This window comes from Hemitrygon akajei, chromosome 17, assembly GCF_048418815.1.
Source record: "Hemitrygon akajei chromosome 17, sHemAka1.3, whole genome shotgun sequence".
Taxonomy (NCBI): domain Eukaryota; kingdom Metazoa; phylum Chordata; class Chondrichthyes; order Myliobatiformes; family Dasyatidae; genus Hemitrygon; species Hemitrygon akajei.
This window is the reverse complement of record NC_133140.1, coordinates 60,740,158-60,754,182: the sequence shown is the minus strand read 5'-3', so window position 1 is coordinate 60,754,182 and position 14,025 is coordinate 60,740,158. Positions and strand designations below refer to the sequence as shown.

At 40.3% G+C, this 14,025-nt stretch overlaps 1 protein-coding gene across 2 annotated transcripts in view; it reads left to right on the top strand.

Annotated features, from left to right (window-relative positions):
* nfat5b (nuclear factor of activated T cells 5b) overlaps positions 1 to 14,025 on the top strand; it is a 205,830-nt gene that overhangs the window by 140,327 nt on the left and 51,478 nt on the right. For both annotated transcript variants that reach the window (XM_073070274.1, XM_073070273.1), the window contains exon 6: positions 3,409 to 3,581. In XM_073070274.1, the coding sequence (XP_072926375.1) occupies positions 3,409 to 3,581 (173 nt within the window). The remainder of the gene's footprint in view (positions 1 to 3,408; positions 3,582 to 14,025) is intronic.

Sequence of the window (14,025 nt, the reverse complement as noted above, 5' to 3'; positions counted from 1 at the left end):
CGCTCCAAGGACAAAGGCAATGCCTGTGATATGGTGGAGGCCAAGAGAGCTAAATTATATGTGGCAATAGTGCTGGCTGAAAAAGTGTAATGATGGCTTCTTAATCCTGATGACTTGTTTGACTGAAATGTAAGACAAAGTCAGCTAGCATTTGTAGTGAGAGGAAACCAGTGGTTTGAGTATCTCAGAAACTGCTGATCTCCTGGGATTTTCACGTACAAGTCTTTCAAATTTACAGAGAATGGTACAAAAAAAACAAACAAACATCCAGTGAGGCACAGTTCTGTGGGTGAAAACATCTTGTCAATGAGAGAGGTCAGAGGAGAATTGCTAGATTCATTCAGCTTGACAGGGATGTGACTGTAGCTCAAATAACTATACATTACAACGGTGTTATGCAGAAGAGAATCTCTGAATGCACAGCACATTGAACCTTGAAGTAGATGCATTGTAGCAGCAGATGACCATGAACGTATCTAATAAAGTGACTACTGAATGTATTTCAATGCAAAGTTCTAAGTAAATTTATTATCAAAGTACCTATGTCACCATATACAGCACTGAGATTCATTTTCTTGCAGACATACTCAATAAATCCAACAACCAATAATAGAATCAATGAAAGAACACACCCAACATAGTAGACAACATAAAAGAATGCCATTTTTGTCAATGCAGTCATTGCTGACTTCAGAGCAATCTCATTTTTCTAGTAATCTTTTCTACCCAAATTCCCACCAACTGTGCCCAGCTGCAACTTACAAAGTCCTATTAACTTAGCATTCAGCATGCAAGTTGGAAGAGACTGCAACAGGGATTATATGTAAACATCCCACAGACTGAACCAGAGGTCAGGATTGATCCTGATTCACAGGAGCCATGAGGCAGCTGCTCCACTACTGTGCTGTCTTCTAAGAAGCCAGTAACAGAGAATTCAGGGTAGGAGTGGGATGACGAATTAAAGTCACAGGCAACTGGATGCCCATGTTCCCCCCGAACATACTAAATGAGATAGTTCTGCAAAGAGGTCTGCGATATCAAGATTAGGGTTTCCCCTGTTCCATATGTGACAGAACCTTAGGGTCATTGTTTCAAAAGACTGACCCTCCTTCCCTAAATTTCTTAACACTAATGCCACTTTTATAGATCTTATTGAGAAAAAAACCTGTTTAAGCAAGCTTTCTGCCACCCCTTTAGACTGTGCTAGTGCAAGGTTTATTTTCTCCACAGTAACTGAAAATGTAAAACTGTAAATGTAGAAGTCTACAATAAAACACTCAGCTGGCCAGGCAACATCAGTAACAATTAATCGGAAACCTAGTACTTTGTAACAAGATTAATAACATGCCGAGAATCAAAATCATATGTCATGAAATTTGTTGTTTCACAACAGCTGTACAGTGCAAGCACAAAATTAATTACAAAATAAATAGTGCAAACAAAGCAATAATGAGGTTGTGTTCATGGGTTCATTTACAATTCATAAATCTGATGAGAGACAAGAAGAAGCTGTCCTTAAATTGTTGAGTATGTGTCTGCAGGCTCATGCAATTCCTTCCTGATGGTAGTACTGAAAAGAGAGCATGACATAGATATAAGAGTCCTTTATTATGGATGCCACATTCTGGAAGCACCATCTATAGAAGATGTTCTTGATGGTGGGGAGCGCTGTGCTTATGATGGAGCTGGCTAAGAAAACAACCCTCTGCAGCTTCTTGTGATCCTGTGGTTCCATACCCGATGGTGATACAACCAGTCAGAATGGTCTATACCATACATCTATAGACATTTGCAAGTTTTTGGTGACACACCAAATCTCCTCAATTTCCTAATGAAGTACAGCCACCACCATGCCTTCTTTGTAATCACATCAACATGTAGGCCAAGGATAAATACTCAGAGATTATGACATCTAGGAACTAGAAGCAGCTCACCATTACCATTGCTGATCCCTTAATGATAACTTGTGCATGTTCTCCTAGCTTCACCTTCCTGAAGTCCATGATCAGGTCTTTGGTCTTACTTTTGTTGAGTACAAGGTTTTTAATATACCACTCTTTTCTATCTTTTCCACTATGTCTGCCTCCTTGTCGCCATCTGAGATTTTATAAACAGTAGAGGTATAATCTGTGAATTTATAAATGGCGTTTGAACTATGCTTAGTCACACAGTCGTGATGAGTGGGGAGAGATTAGTGCTACGGGCTAAGCATGTATCTTTGAGGTGTGCATATTTTAATTGTCAGGAGGCAATATCACAAATCCACACTGACTGTGCTATCTCAATGAGGAAATCGATGATCCAGTTGCAGAGGGAGGTACAGAAGCCAAGGTTTAGAAGCTTTGTGATTTGTAGTGAGAAGATGATGCTTTTGCTGTTGTCTAAGTGCTCCAAAAGCGAGTGGAGAGTCCAGTGAGATAGGTCTACAGTGGGCACAGTTGCAGAGATAGGCCAATTGCAGCAGATCCAATCATGTCCAACCTCTCAAAGCACATCATTACAGTAAATGTGAGTACTATTGACCGATAGTCACTGAGGCAGCTCACACAGTTTTCCTGGGCACCAGTATGATTGATGCCCTTTTGAAACAGCTGAGAACCTTAGACAACAGGTGTGAGAAGTTGAAGTTGTACATAAATACTCCAATCAATTGGTTGGCACAGGTTTTCAGTATCCATCCAGATACACTATCAGGGCCTGATGCCTTACAAGGGTTCACGGTCTTGAAAGATATTCTGATGTTGGCTGCCGAGACAGAGATCACAGATTCATAGGATGCTGTGGGAATTCACGTAGCTACATAAAAAATATGTTGAGCCGGTTTTTTTTAATGTATCAGAACAAACCAGTTCTGCTGTCCATCTGTAATATTAACCTAGTTTTTCTTTCTGCACAGATGCTGCCAAATCTTCTAAGCATATCCAAAGTGAAAGGGGACCTTGGATCTCAAACAACAGCTTCATTGTTTTACATGCCTTTTCTGTGTGTTTTCTTTCTTTCTAACTGTCCACGTTAATTTATTAACCAGCAGAATTAGCTTGTCACCTTATAAAAGATATTTATTTTGAACTTCCAATCCCTCCCCCATCTTCTGCAACTTAAAACTAACTTGTTTTCTCATTTTCTACTTCTGTTGAAGACTTTTCAACCTGAAATGTTAACTCTGTTTCTCTTTCCACAGATACAGACTGATCTCCTGAGTGTTCCGAGAATTTTCTGTTTTAATTTGTCTTTCCAACATCTGTTTATAAGATAATTTAAAACATCATAATAAGGACTTTAATAAATATAAATAGGTTATTTTTAAAGGCAAATTGTGCTGCTCTAAATAGGGAGCCATAAATGAAATTATTGATGAGTAATAGCACAGTTGCTATTAACTTCATAACTGTTTTATTTTGCTTCCAGTGTTGACTGTGTTGGAATTCTAAAGCTAAGGAATGCTGATGTTGAAGCACGTATTGGTGTTGCAGGATCCAAAAAGAAAAGCACTCGTGCACGGTTGGTATTCCGAGTAAATATTGTTCGTGCTGATGGGTCTACTTTAACACTGCAGACGCCTTCATCATCCATCCTCTGCAGTGAGTAATATTTTCAAAATGATTTTTTTTAATGGACAGCTAATTGCCTGCCATTAAATGGATTCAAGCATCATGCTTGGGAATCATAGTTGATAAACTGTTAATAAGCATTCACCCACTGACAGTTTGCTCTTTTTGAGAGAGAAAATTGTATTCAGAAATGTGTATGTTGTTTAGATTGAAGTTATCCAAATTCATTTTTCCTCTGAAGAAACTACATGATAATTTCTGTGTAAAATCAATTTATTCACAGAATTGAATAGGACACTTCCACTAAAGATCAATGTGCCTGCACTCTAGTTAACATCAGGCATGGATGCAATGATGTCACACGTATAGTAGATAGATAGATAGATACTTTATTCATCCCCATGGGGAAATTCAACATTTTTTCCAATGTCCCATACACTTGTTGTAGCAAAACTAATTACATACAATACTTAACTCAGTAAAAGTATGATATGCCTCTAAATCACTCTCTCAAAAAGCATTAATAATAGCTTTTAAAAAGTTCTTAAGTAGTTTACTTAAATACATTAAATACAATCAACCCCGGCACTTTAACATATCTTACTCCTGGCGGTTGAATTGTAAAGCCTAATGGCATTGGGGAGTATTGACCTCTTCATCCTGTCTGAGGAGCATTGCATCGATAGCAACCTGTCGCTGAAACTGCTTCTCTGTCTCTGGATGGTGCTATGTAGAGGATGTTCAGGGTTTTCCATAATTGACCGTAGCCTACTCAGCGCCCTTCGCTCAGCTACCGATGTTATACTCTCCAGTACTTTGCCCACGACAGAGCCCGCCTTCCTTACCAGCTTATTAAGACGTGAGGCGTCCCTCTTCTTAATGCTGCCTCCCCAACACGCCACCACAAAGAAGAGGGCGCTCTCCACAACTGACCTATAGAACATCTTCAGCATCTCACTACAGACATTGAATGATGCCAACCTTCTAAGGAAGTACAGTCGACTCTGTGCCTTCCTGCACAAGGCATCTGTGTTGGCAGTCCAGTCTAGCTTCTCGTCTAACTGTACTCCCAGATACTTGTAGGTCTTAACCTGCTCCACACATTCTCCATTAATGATCACTGGCTCCATATGAGGCCTAGATCTCCTAAAGTCCACCACCATCTCCTTGGTCTTGGTGATATTGAGACGCAGGTAGTTTGAGTTGCACCATATCACAAAGTCCTGTATCAGTTTCCTATACTCCTCCTCCTGCCCATTCCTGACACACCCCACTATGGCCGTGTCATCAGCGAACTTCTGCACATGGCAGGACTCCGAGTTATATTGGAAGTCTGATGTGTACAGGGTGAACAGGACCGGAGAGAGCATGGTCCCCTGCGGCGCTCCTGTGCTGCTGACCACCATGTCAGACCTACAGTCTCCCAACCGCACATACTGAGGTCTATCTGTCAAGTAGTCCACTATCCAATCCACCATGTGAGAGTCTACTCCCATCTCCGTTAGTTTGTGCCTTAAGATCTTGGGCTGGATGGTGTTAAAGGCACTAGAGAAGTCCAGGAATGTAATCCTCACAGCACCACTGACCCCATCTAGGTGAGAGAGGGATTTGTGCAGCAAATACGTGATAGCATCCTCCACTCCCACCTTCTCCTTATACGCAAACTGAAGAGGATCCCGGGCGTGCCTGGTTTGTGGCCTCAGATTCTGTATTATCAGCCGCTGCATGGTCTTCATCACGTGCGACATCAAGGCAACAGGTCTGAAGTCATTCAACTCCTTTGGTTGTGGTTTCTTCGGTACCGGGACAATACAGGATGTTTTCCACTGTCTGGGTACTCTTCTCTGCTCCAGGCTCATGTTGAAGATGCGCTGTAGTACTACACATTTAATCCTCTACTCAGTGAAATCATACTTAAAATTTGAGGAGAACAACTGTCACATGACAGTCACATCAGCTGAAATTCCCAGTGAGATACAAATTCAAGGATTTCCAAGGTGACCTTCAATGATTTGATCACAGCATCTAACAGTCTCTTCTTGGAACGCATAAAATGTTTTTAAAATCAAAATTTATCTTATCTCCATGGAGTTAGTCTGTGGTTGCCTTCTAAGGTCTGACCACCTTATCTGCAATTAGGGAGGCAAGTCAAGTCAAGTCACATTTTATTGTCATTTTGACCATAACTGCTGGTACAGTACACAGTAAAAACAAGATGACGTTTTTCAGGACTATGGTGCTACATGAAACAGTACAAAAACTACACTGAACTATGTAAAAACAACACAGAAAACAAACTACACTAGACTACAGACCTACCCAGGACTGTATAAAGTGCACAAAACAGTACAGGCATTACAATAAATAATAAACAAGACAATAGGCATGGTAAAGGGCAGTAAGTTGTTGTCAGTTCAGGCTCTGGGTATTGAGGAGCCTGATGGCTTGGGGGAAGAAACTGTTACATAGTCTGGTTGTGAGAGCCTGAATGCTTCGGTGCCTTTTCCCAGATGGCAGGAGGGAGAAGAGTTTGTATGAGGGGCGTGTGGGGTCCTTCATAATGCTGTTTGCTTTGCGGATGCAGCGTGTAGTGTAAATGTCTAATGGCGGGAAGAGAGACCCTGATGATCTTCTCAGCTGACCTCACTATCTGTTGCAGGGTCTTGCGATCCGAGATGGGGCAATTTCCAAACCAGGCAGTGATGCAGCTGCTCAGGATACTCTCAATACAACCCCTGTAGAATGTGATGAGGATGGGGGGGGGGGGGGGGGTGGGAGATGGACTTTCCTCAGCCTTCGCAGAAAGTAGAGACACTGTTGGGCTTTCTTTGCTATGGAGCTGGTATTGAGGGACCAGGGGAGATTCTTCACCAGGTGAACACCAAGAAATTTGGTATTCTTAACGATCTCTACTGAGGAGCCGTCGATGTTCAGCAGAGAGCGGTCGCTCCATGCCCTAGCTGGGCAGTAGCTGGACACCAGCGAGTTTTCAGACATTTCCCGGGAAAACATATAGTCATCATCTTATCAAAATCAGAATTATTATCACAGGCATATGTTGCGAAATTTTTTGTTTTGCTGCAGCAATTATAGTGCATTACAATAGCAATAATAAGAAAACCTATAAATACAATACAATAATAAGTATATACAGTTGCAAGAAGTTTGTGAACCCTTTGCAATTACCTGGTTTTCTGCCTTAATTACTCATAAAATGTGATCTGAGTCACAGTAATAGAGAAACACAATCTGCCTAAACTAATAACACACAAGCAATTGTACTACTTAAACAATCAAAGTCTAGGTTCAAAAAATGTATATGAACTTCTGGAGTAATGCTTTTGACAGAGGCTATTTGGAGTCAGCTGTTGCAATCAATCAGATGAAATTGCAAGTGTGGGTTGTAGAATTACCCTGCCCTATTTAAAGACACACTAAGTCAGATTACTGACAGAGCCTGCTCTTCTCAAGAAAGTTATGTTTATCTGCACATTTCTTAATCATTATAACTTTCAGAGGACCTTTGAAGAACAATTATAGAGATGAATGAAGCTGCAACAGGCTACAAAAGCATTTCTAAAGACCTGAGTCGTCATCAGTCCACAGTAAGTGAAATTGTCCACAAATGGAGGAAATTCAGTACTGTTGCTACTCTCCCTTGAAGTCTGTGTCTTGCAAAGATCATACCAAGAGCATAACGTGCAGTGCTGCAGGAGGTGAAAAAGAACCCAAGAGTAACAGCAGAAGACCTGCAGAAATCTCTAGAACTCTTTACTCATGTGTCCACTATAAGAAAAACACTGAAAAGAAAGGTTTTGAAGGACACCACAGAGGAAACCACTGCTCTTCAAAAAAAATACTGCTGTATGTCTCAAATTTGCAAAACACCATCTGGAGGTTTCACAACGCTTCTGGGGACAATGTTCTGTGGACAGATGAGACAAAAGTTGAACTTTATTAGCAGAAATTCACACTGCTATGTTTGGAGGAAGAAAGGCACTGCACACCAATACCAAAAACTCATCCCAACTGTGAAACATGGTGGAAGGACTATCATGATTTGGGCCTGCTTTGCTGCTTCAGTGCCTGCACTGCTTGCAAATATGGAGGGAACAATTAATTCAAAATTCTATCAAAGCATTTTACAGGAGAATGTCAGGGTAGTGGTCTGTCACTTGAAGCTTAATAGAAGTTGGATGATATTACAAGAGAATGTTGCAAAATGATGTAATTCAACAATGGTTTAAAAAGAAGAGAATTTGTGTTTTGGAATGGCCAAGTCAGAGTCCAGAGCTTAACCCAATAGAAATGCTATGGCATGACCTGAAGAGGGCTTTCATCCCAGAAATATTGATCAACTGAAACAATTTTATATGGAGAAATGGTATAAAACTCCTCTTCGCTGTTGTGCAAATCTGATCAGCAGCTACAGGAGATGTTTGATGGCGGTATTGCGGCTAAAGGAGATTATAGCAATCATTCACATACTTTTTCCAACCTGGACTGTGAATGATTAAACAATGTGTTCAATAAAGACATGAAAAGTACAATTGTTCATGTATTATTAGTTTTAGCAGATTGTGTTTGTCTGTTATTGTGACTTAGATGAAGATCAGATGCATTTTATGAGTAATTAATACAGAAAACCAGTAATTGCAAAGGGTTCACAAACTTTTTCTTGCAATTTGTACATAATAAATATAAATTAATTAAGTAGTGCAAAAAGAGAACAAAAATAGTGAAGTAGTGTTCAAGGATTCATTGTCCATCCAAAAATCTGATAGCAGAGAAGAAGCTGTACCTGAAATGTGTATGTCTTCAGACTCCTGTAACAATTCCTCAATGGTAGAAACGATAAGAGAGCATGTCCTGTGTGGTTGAGTCCTTAACGATGGATGGCTCTTTTTTGAGGCATCGCTTTTTGAAGGTGTGCTGGATGCTGGGAACGCTAGTGCCATGGAGGTGGCTGAGTTTATAACTTTCTACAGCTTTTTTTGATCCTGTGCAGTGGCCCCTCCATAATAGACAGTGGTGCAACCAGTTAGAACGCTCACCACAGTACATCTGTAAAAATTTGCGAGTGTCTTTGGTGACATAGTAAGTCTCCTCAAACTCCTACAGCTGCAGTTGTCCCTTCTTTGCAATTGCATCAATATGTTCAGAGATATTAACATCTGGAACTTGAAATTATTCACTCTTTCTGCTTCTGATTCCTCAATAAGGACTGGTGCGTGTTCCTTAGACTTCCTCTTCCTGAAGTCCACAATCAGTTCCTTGGTCTTACTGACATTGATTGCAAGGTTGTTACGACACCACTCAACCAGCTGATTATCTCACGCCTGTCACCATCTGAAATTCTGGCAACAAAAGTTGTGTCATCAGCAAATTTATAGATGGCGTTTGAGCTGTGCCCAGCCACACAGGCGTGGGCGTAGAGAGAGTAGAGGAGTGGGCTAATTACACATCCTTGAGTGTGCCAGTATTGGTTGACAGCAAGGAGATGATGATATTTCCTAATCTCACTGGCTGTGGTCTTCCAGTGAGGAACTCAAGGATTCAGTTGCTGATGGAGTTACAAAGGCCCAAGTTTTGGAGCTTGTTGATTAAACTGAGTGCATGATTTTGTTGAATGCTGAGTTGTAATTGATTAACAGCAGGCTCATTTAAGTGTTGCTATTGTCCAAGTTATTCAAGAACAAGTGAAGAGCCAGTGAGGTTGCATCCACTGTAGACCTATAGGCTACATTTTAAAACTAATGTGTGGTATGAAAGTGCCAAAGCATAATTTTGGAATTGTGGTAACTAAAAAGGAAAAAAAAATCACAGCTATGATGGTTAATTTGTAATCATTTATTACATAGTTTAATAGTTGTGAAAGTTGAGTATCATTTTCAGAACTTGTACATTAAGGAATTTGATACCAATATTGTTTCATGTATTTCCAAAGAACCTGTCTGCTTTCCATTGATCTCCATTGTGCCATAAATGGATTCTTCCCGACTCCATCCCAATATTGTCCTTCTCCATTCATTGTAAATTACTCATAAGTGATGAAGATTATGTAGAAGACACATAATGGTAACTTAGGCTGTTGAATGGCACAGTTGTGGAAGTTGTACCTTATATGTGAAGGAGGATAGTGCATGTGATGGCAGTGGATAATCAGGATACAAATGACAAATCTAGATTGTTATAACCAATTACAATGATAACACTTCCTCAGTCAGGCCCAGAATTTTTCTGTAATTCTCACATGTTTTCCTTTGATTTTCCACTGAATTCCTCCATTATTATTATTCTTCCAAATGTTTACTTCCCTCAAATGCCCATTTTATTGTACATGTATCTAATAGTCAGGTTCAAGTTTATTATTATCTGACTCTGTGTGTGTGTGTGTATATATATATATACAAGCTTCTCCGTGGATTGTCACCTCGTTGTGGTGCAGAGGCTTGTGTGGACCTGAGATCCCGAGAGCGATGCTGTCTGCAGCTATGCTCCTGGTAGGGTCACCCATGGCAGTAAGGTTGAGGTCCCTGACAAAGAACAATCCAACCAAGACCTCAATGGTGGAAGAGGCGGACGAAGTTACTTTGAAATCAACAGCTGTGAAGGCGGATGAAGGCTGCGACAAATCCATCAGCTCCAATCATCGTGGTTTCCATGTCATTGGAATCAGTTGGTTGAGTTATGAAGTATCGTGTGTTTCTTGGAGTGCAACATCAAGTACACGTTAAACAAATACACACACAGGCGTCTTCGCTCTGTGATGGAACAAAGACCGTCATCCTCGACCTCGAGAGATAGCCACGATGACAACGACAACCAAACAAATCAACATTCCTCCAGAACACAAAATTTCACTGTTGATTAGTTCCAGAGTGACTTCTTGGGTCATAGATTCAAGCAGCACAAACACAGCCTTTCAGAATATTTTGCTCAAACCAATCATTCACCTTAATCCCAGTTTTCTTCTTGTTTTCCCATTGAATACCTGATTCACCTGCCACCCATCTGTATCGAGCAATTTACTGTAGCCAGTTAACCTGCCATCTAAAACATCAGTAGCCTGTGCAAAGAAACCCAAGTTCTTGGGAGAAAATATGTGGACTCGCCCAAGATGAGGATCAGATGTTGATCTCTGGAGCTATGAGGCATTAATACACACCATTGTGTCACCCACTGCCTTATACCACAGCCAGTATATCCCCAGAAAATATAAACAACTTGTATCTCTTTGCACCAATATAGATTTTCCAGTAATCATGTCTTTTGTAATGAAGAAGGTGGTGGCTGACATCTTGTTGTGGATAAAACAAGTTTTAAGCTGCAGAGAAATGGGAGAGGATTAGATTAAACAAATAGCCAAGATCTGTGACAGGATGAAGGGTGGGAGAAATGGATTGATCAAAGTGAGACTAAAGCAGCTGAGAGAAAGTGGTGAAGGTTTGTGAACACCAAATGTTGCCTCTGGAGCTTACATAAAAGGAGATGAAAGAAATTTGAAAAGACTAAAACAGTAAAATGACTAAAAATCTTCAATGCAGAAGAGACGAGATACAAGACTATTTGAAATTCTTGAAGTCAGTTTGAGCTTCTAAAGCTATAGAATGCATTAAGAAAAACAATAATGTCCTGACGAAGGGTCTCGGCCCGAAACGTCGACAGTGCTTCTCCTTATAGATGCTGCCTGGCCTGCTGTGTTCCACCAGCATTTTGTGTATGTTGTTTGAATTTCCAGTATCTGCAGATTTCCTCGTGTTTGCTCTTTAAAAACAATAATGTGCAGTTTCTCAGGCCTACACTGAGCTTCATTGAAATAATGTAGAAGGTTGAAGACGGATCAGAGTGGAATTTGGATGTAGAGTTAAGATGTCAGGCATTGAGTTACCCTTGCAAGGTAAATGGAGCAATATTGGAGACTACTTTGAATACATTATACTAATGAAGAGGAAATTAGATAGTGGCTTGAGCTGGAAAGAGAGGTTGTGTCTTTGAAGAGAGGAAAGGCAGAGAGAAAAATGTAAATATTGCATCTCCTGAAGTTGCATAGAGAGCAAGAAACTGGCAACATGAATGGACTCCTCACAGAAAAAACACTGAGTTTGTAGGCTTGTAGCAGATGTTTATTGCTAATCCATCCCCAAAGTGCAACTTTCCCTTTCAGTTAGTGCATTTAAGCACTTCTTAAAAACAATTCTTTACAAACCACTCTATCCCTAATTTTTCTATGGGGGAAATAAACCAGAAGAAATGCATTTTCCTGTTTGAAAAGAGAAAGATTATAAGTTTTTTGCATAATGTAAAGTTTGTTAAATAATTCTGCAAGAAAATTGATTTTGGATTGGCAGTTGCTCATTTATCAAAATAATTAACAAGTTTAATTTCATATTCAAGTTCAAAGCTCTGATCCACAAAGAAGGTGGACAATCGTAAATTTATTTCCTTGGGAGATCAAACATTGTAGTTAATTTAGATTAATGAAACAAAAGCTACCGCTCTTCCAGGTGAGCACACACTGAGTATAACAGCAGCAAACATGAGAAAGACTCTGAAGAGTTAACCCCCCCCCCCCCAACCCATAAGGCTGTGAGCCCAGACAACATCCCAGGCTGAGTACTCAGAATGTGCACACCAGCTCACTGATGTCTTCAACAACATCTTCAGCATTTTACTCATCCCCACATGCTTCAAATAAGCCATCATTATCCCTGTATCGAAGAACTCTACAGCTTCAGAACTACATAATGACTAACTCCATCCCTGCACACTGAACACTAACCAATCTGCTTACTGGTAGAGCCACTGTATGATGCATGACATCACGCCTAAAATGTCTTTGTGTGTCATGCACCTGGCCGTGACACACCTAGAAAGCAAAGACACTTATGTCAGAATGCGCTTCCTGAATTTTAGTTCGGCATTCAACATTATTGCCCCACAGACCTTGGTGAACAAACTGCCACTCCTCAGTCTAAATACACTGCTGTCCAACGCAACTGACTGTTGGACTTCCCAATCAACAGATCTCTCTCCCCATCATCCTCAACTCAGGCACCCCTGCAAGGCTATGTGTTGAGCCCACTGCTATATACTCTGCGCACACACGACTGCATAGCCAAGCACTTGAGCAATCAACATTGTCAAGTTTGCCAATGACCTGACAGTGGTAGGGCTTATCACCAACAATGACAATATGGCCTACAGAGAGGAGGTGGAAGAGCTTAAGGCCTGTTGCTAGGCAAATTACCTCTTCCTCAGTGTTCACAAGAGTAAGGAGATGGTTATTGATTCAGGAAAATCTGCATCACTCATGCCCGTCTTCACAGTGGAAACTGTGAGCTGTTTCAAGCTCCTAGAAGTGCACATCTGACATAAGCTCTCATGGTCCCAGAACATACCCTAAACAATCAAGAAAGCATATCAACGCCTCTTTCTGTGGAGGCTGAAGAGATCTGGCCTATGCACATCCAGTGCTCACAATCGTTTACAGATGTGCAGTGGAGAGCATTCTAACATGCTGCATCACTGTGGTGCAGAAACAGCACTGCAGCGGGCAGGAGTGCTCAATGACAAGTAGTTCGAACTGCCCAATGCATTAACTGGCACCAACCTAGCCAATATATACAGAAAGGTGGCGGAGAAAGACCAGCAATATAATGAAGGGTGCCAGTCATCCAGTTTATGGACGGTTTGTACAACTCAAGGGATGAGGCTGAGTTGCATCCACCAGGCTGATCAACACCTCTATCCATTACCCCACCCCACCAGCACCACGACATGAACATAATCTAGAGTCACTTCAGATACAATCATTCTGTGTATATAACATTGTATATAACAGTTACTTATACATTGTTTTATAAGATTGTTTTTTTATTTATATTTATTGTGTTTTTTAATGCTGTATCAGATTTGGAATAGCAATCATTTTGTTCTCCTTTACACTCATACTGAGTAATGACAATAAACCATCTTGAAAAGGAAACAATTTTAATTATTAATCAATCACAGCTGTTTCTTGAAAGATACTGTTTTTCATATAATAACACAAATCATAAACCTGTATTTTGCATTGGAAGTAAAAGTGAAACCATGTAATAGTGTTTGTTAAATGTTAACTAAATAATTTTTCCACAGCAGTGTACCTGGAATAAAACACAGTGCATGCCTTTGGAATTTAAGTATTTTAATTAACGCCTGTAGGCATTACAATTTATTTATGAGAGGAAGAAACATGATTTCCCTTAGGCTATTTGCATTTGCTACTTGTAGATGGATGCTCAAGACAAGTAGTGAAAATTAATCATCAATCCCCCATGACAAGTTTAATTTTTTCCAATAAATGAATTGTTAGCTAAGATGCAAGATAGTATGTTCTTTCTGTGAGGCAGAACCAACGTGAGTTGCCTGTCATATAAGTTTAAGAATTGAATTGCAATAAACTTGCAGTTTGTTGTGTTTCTTATTATGT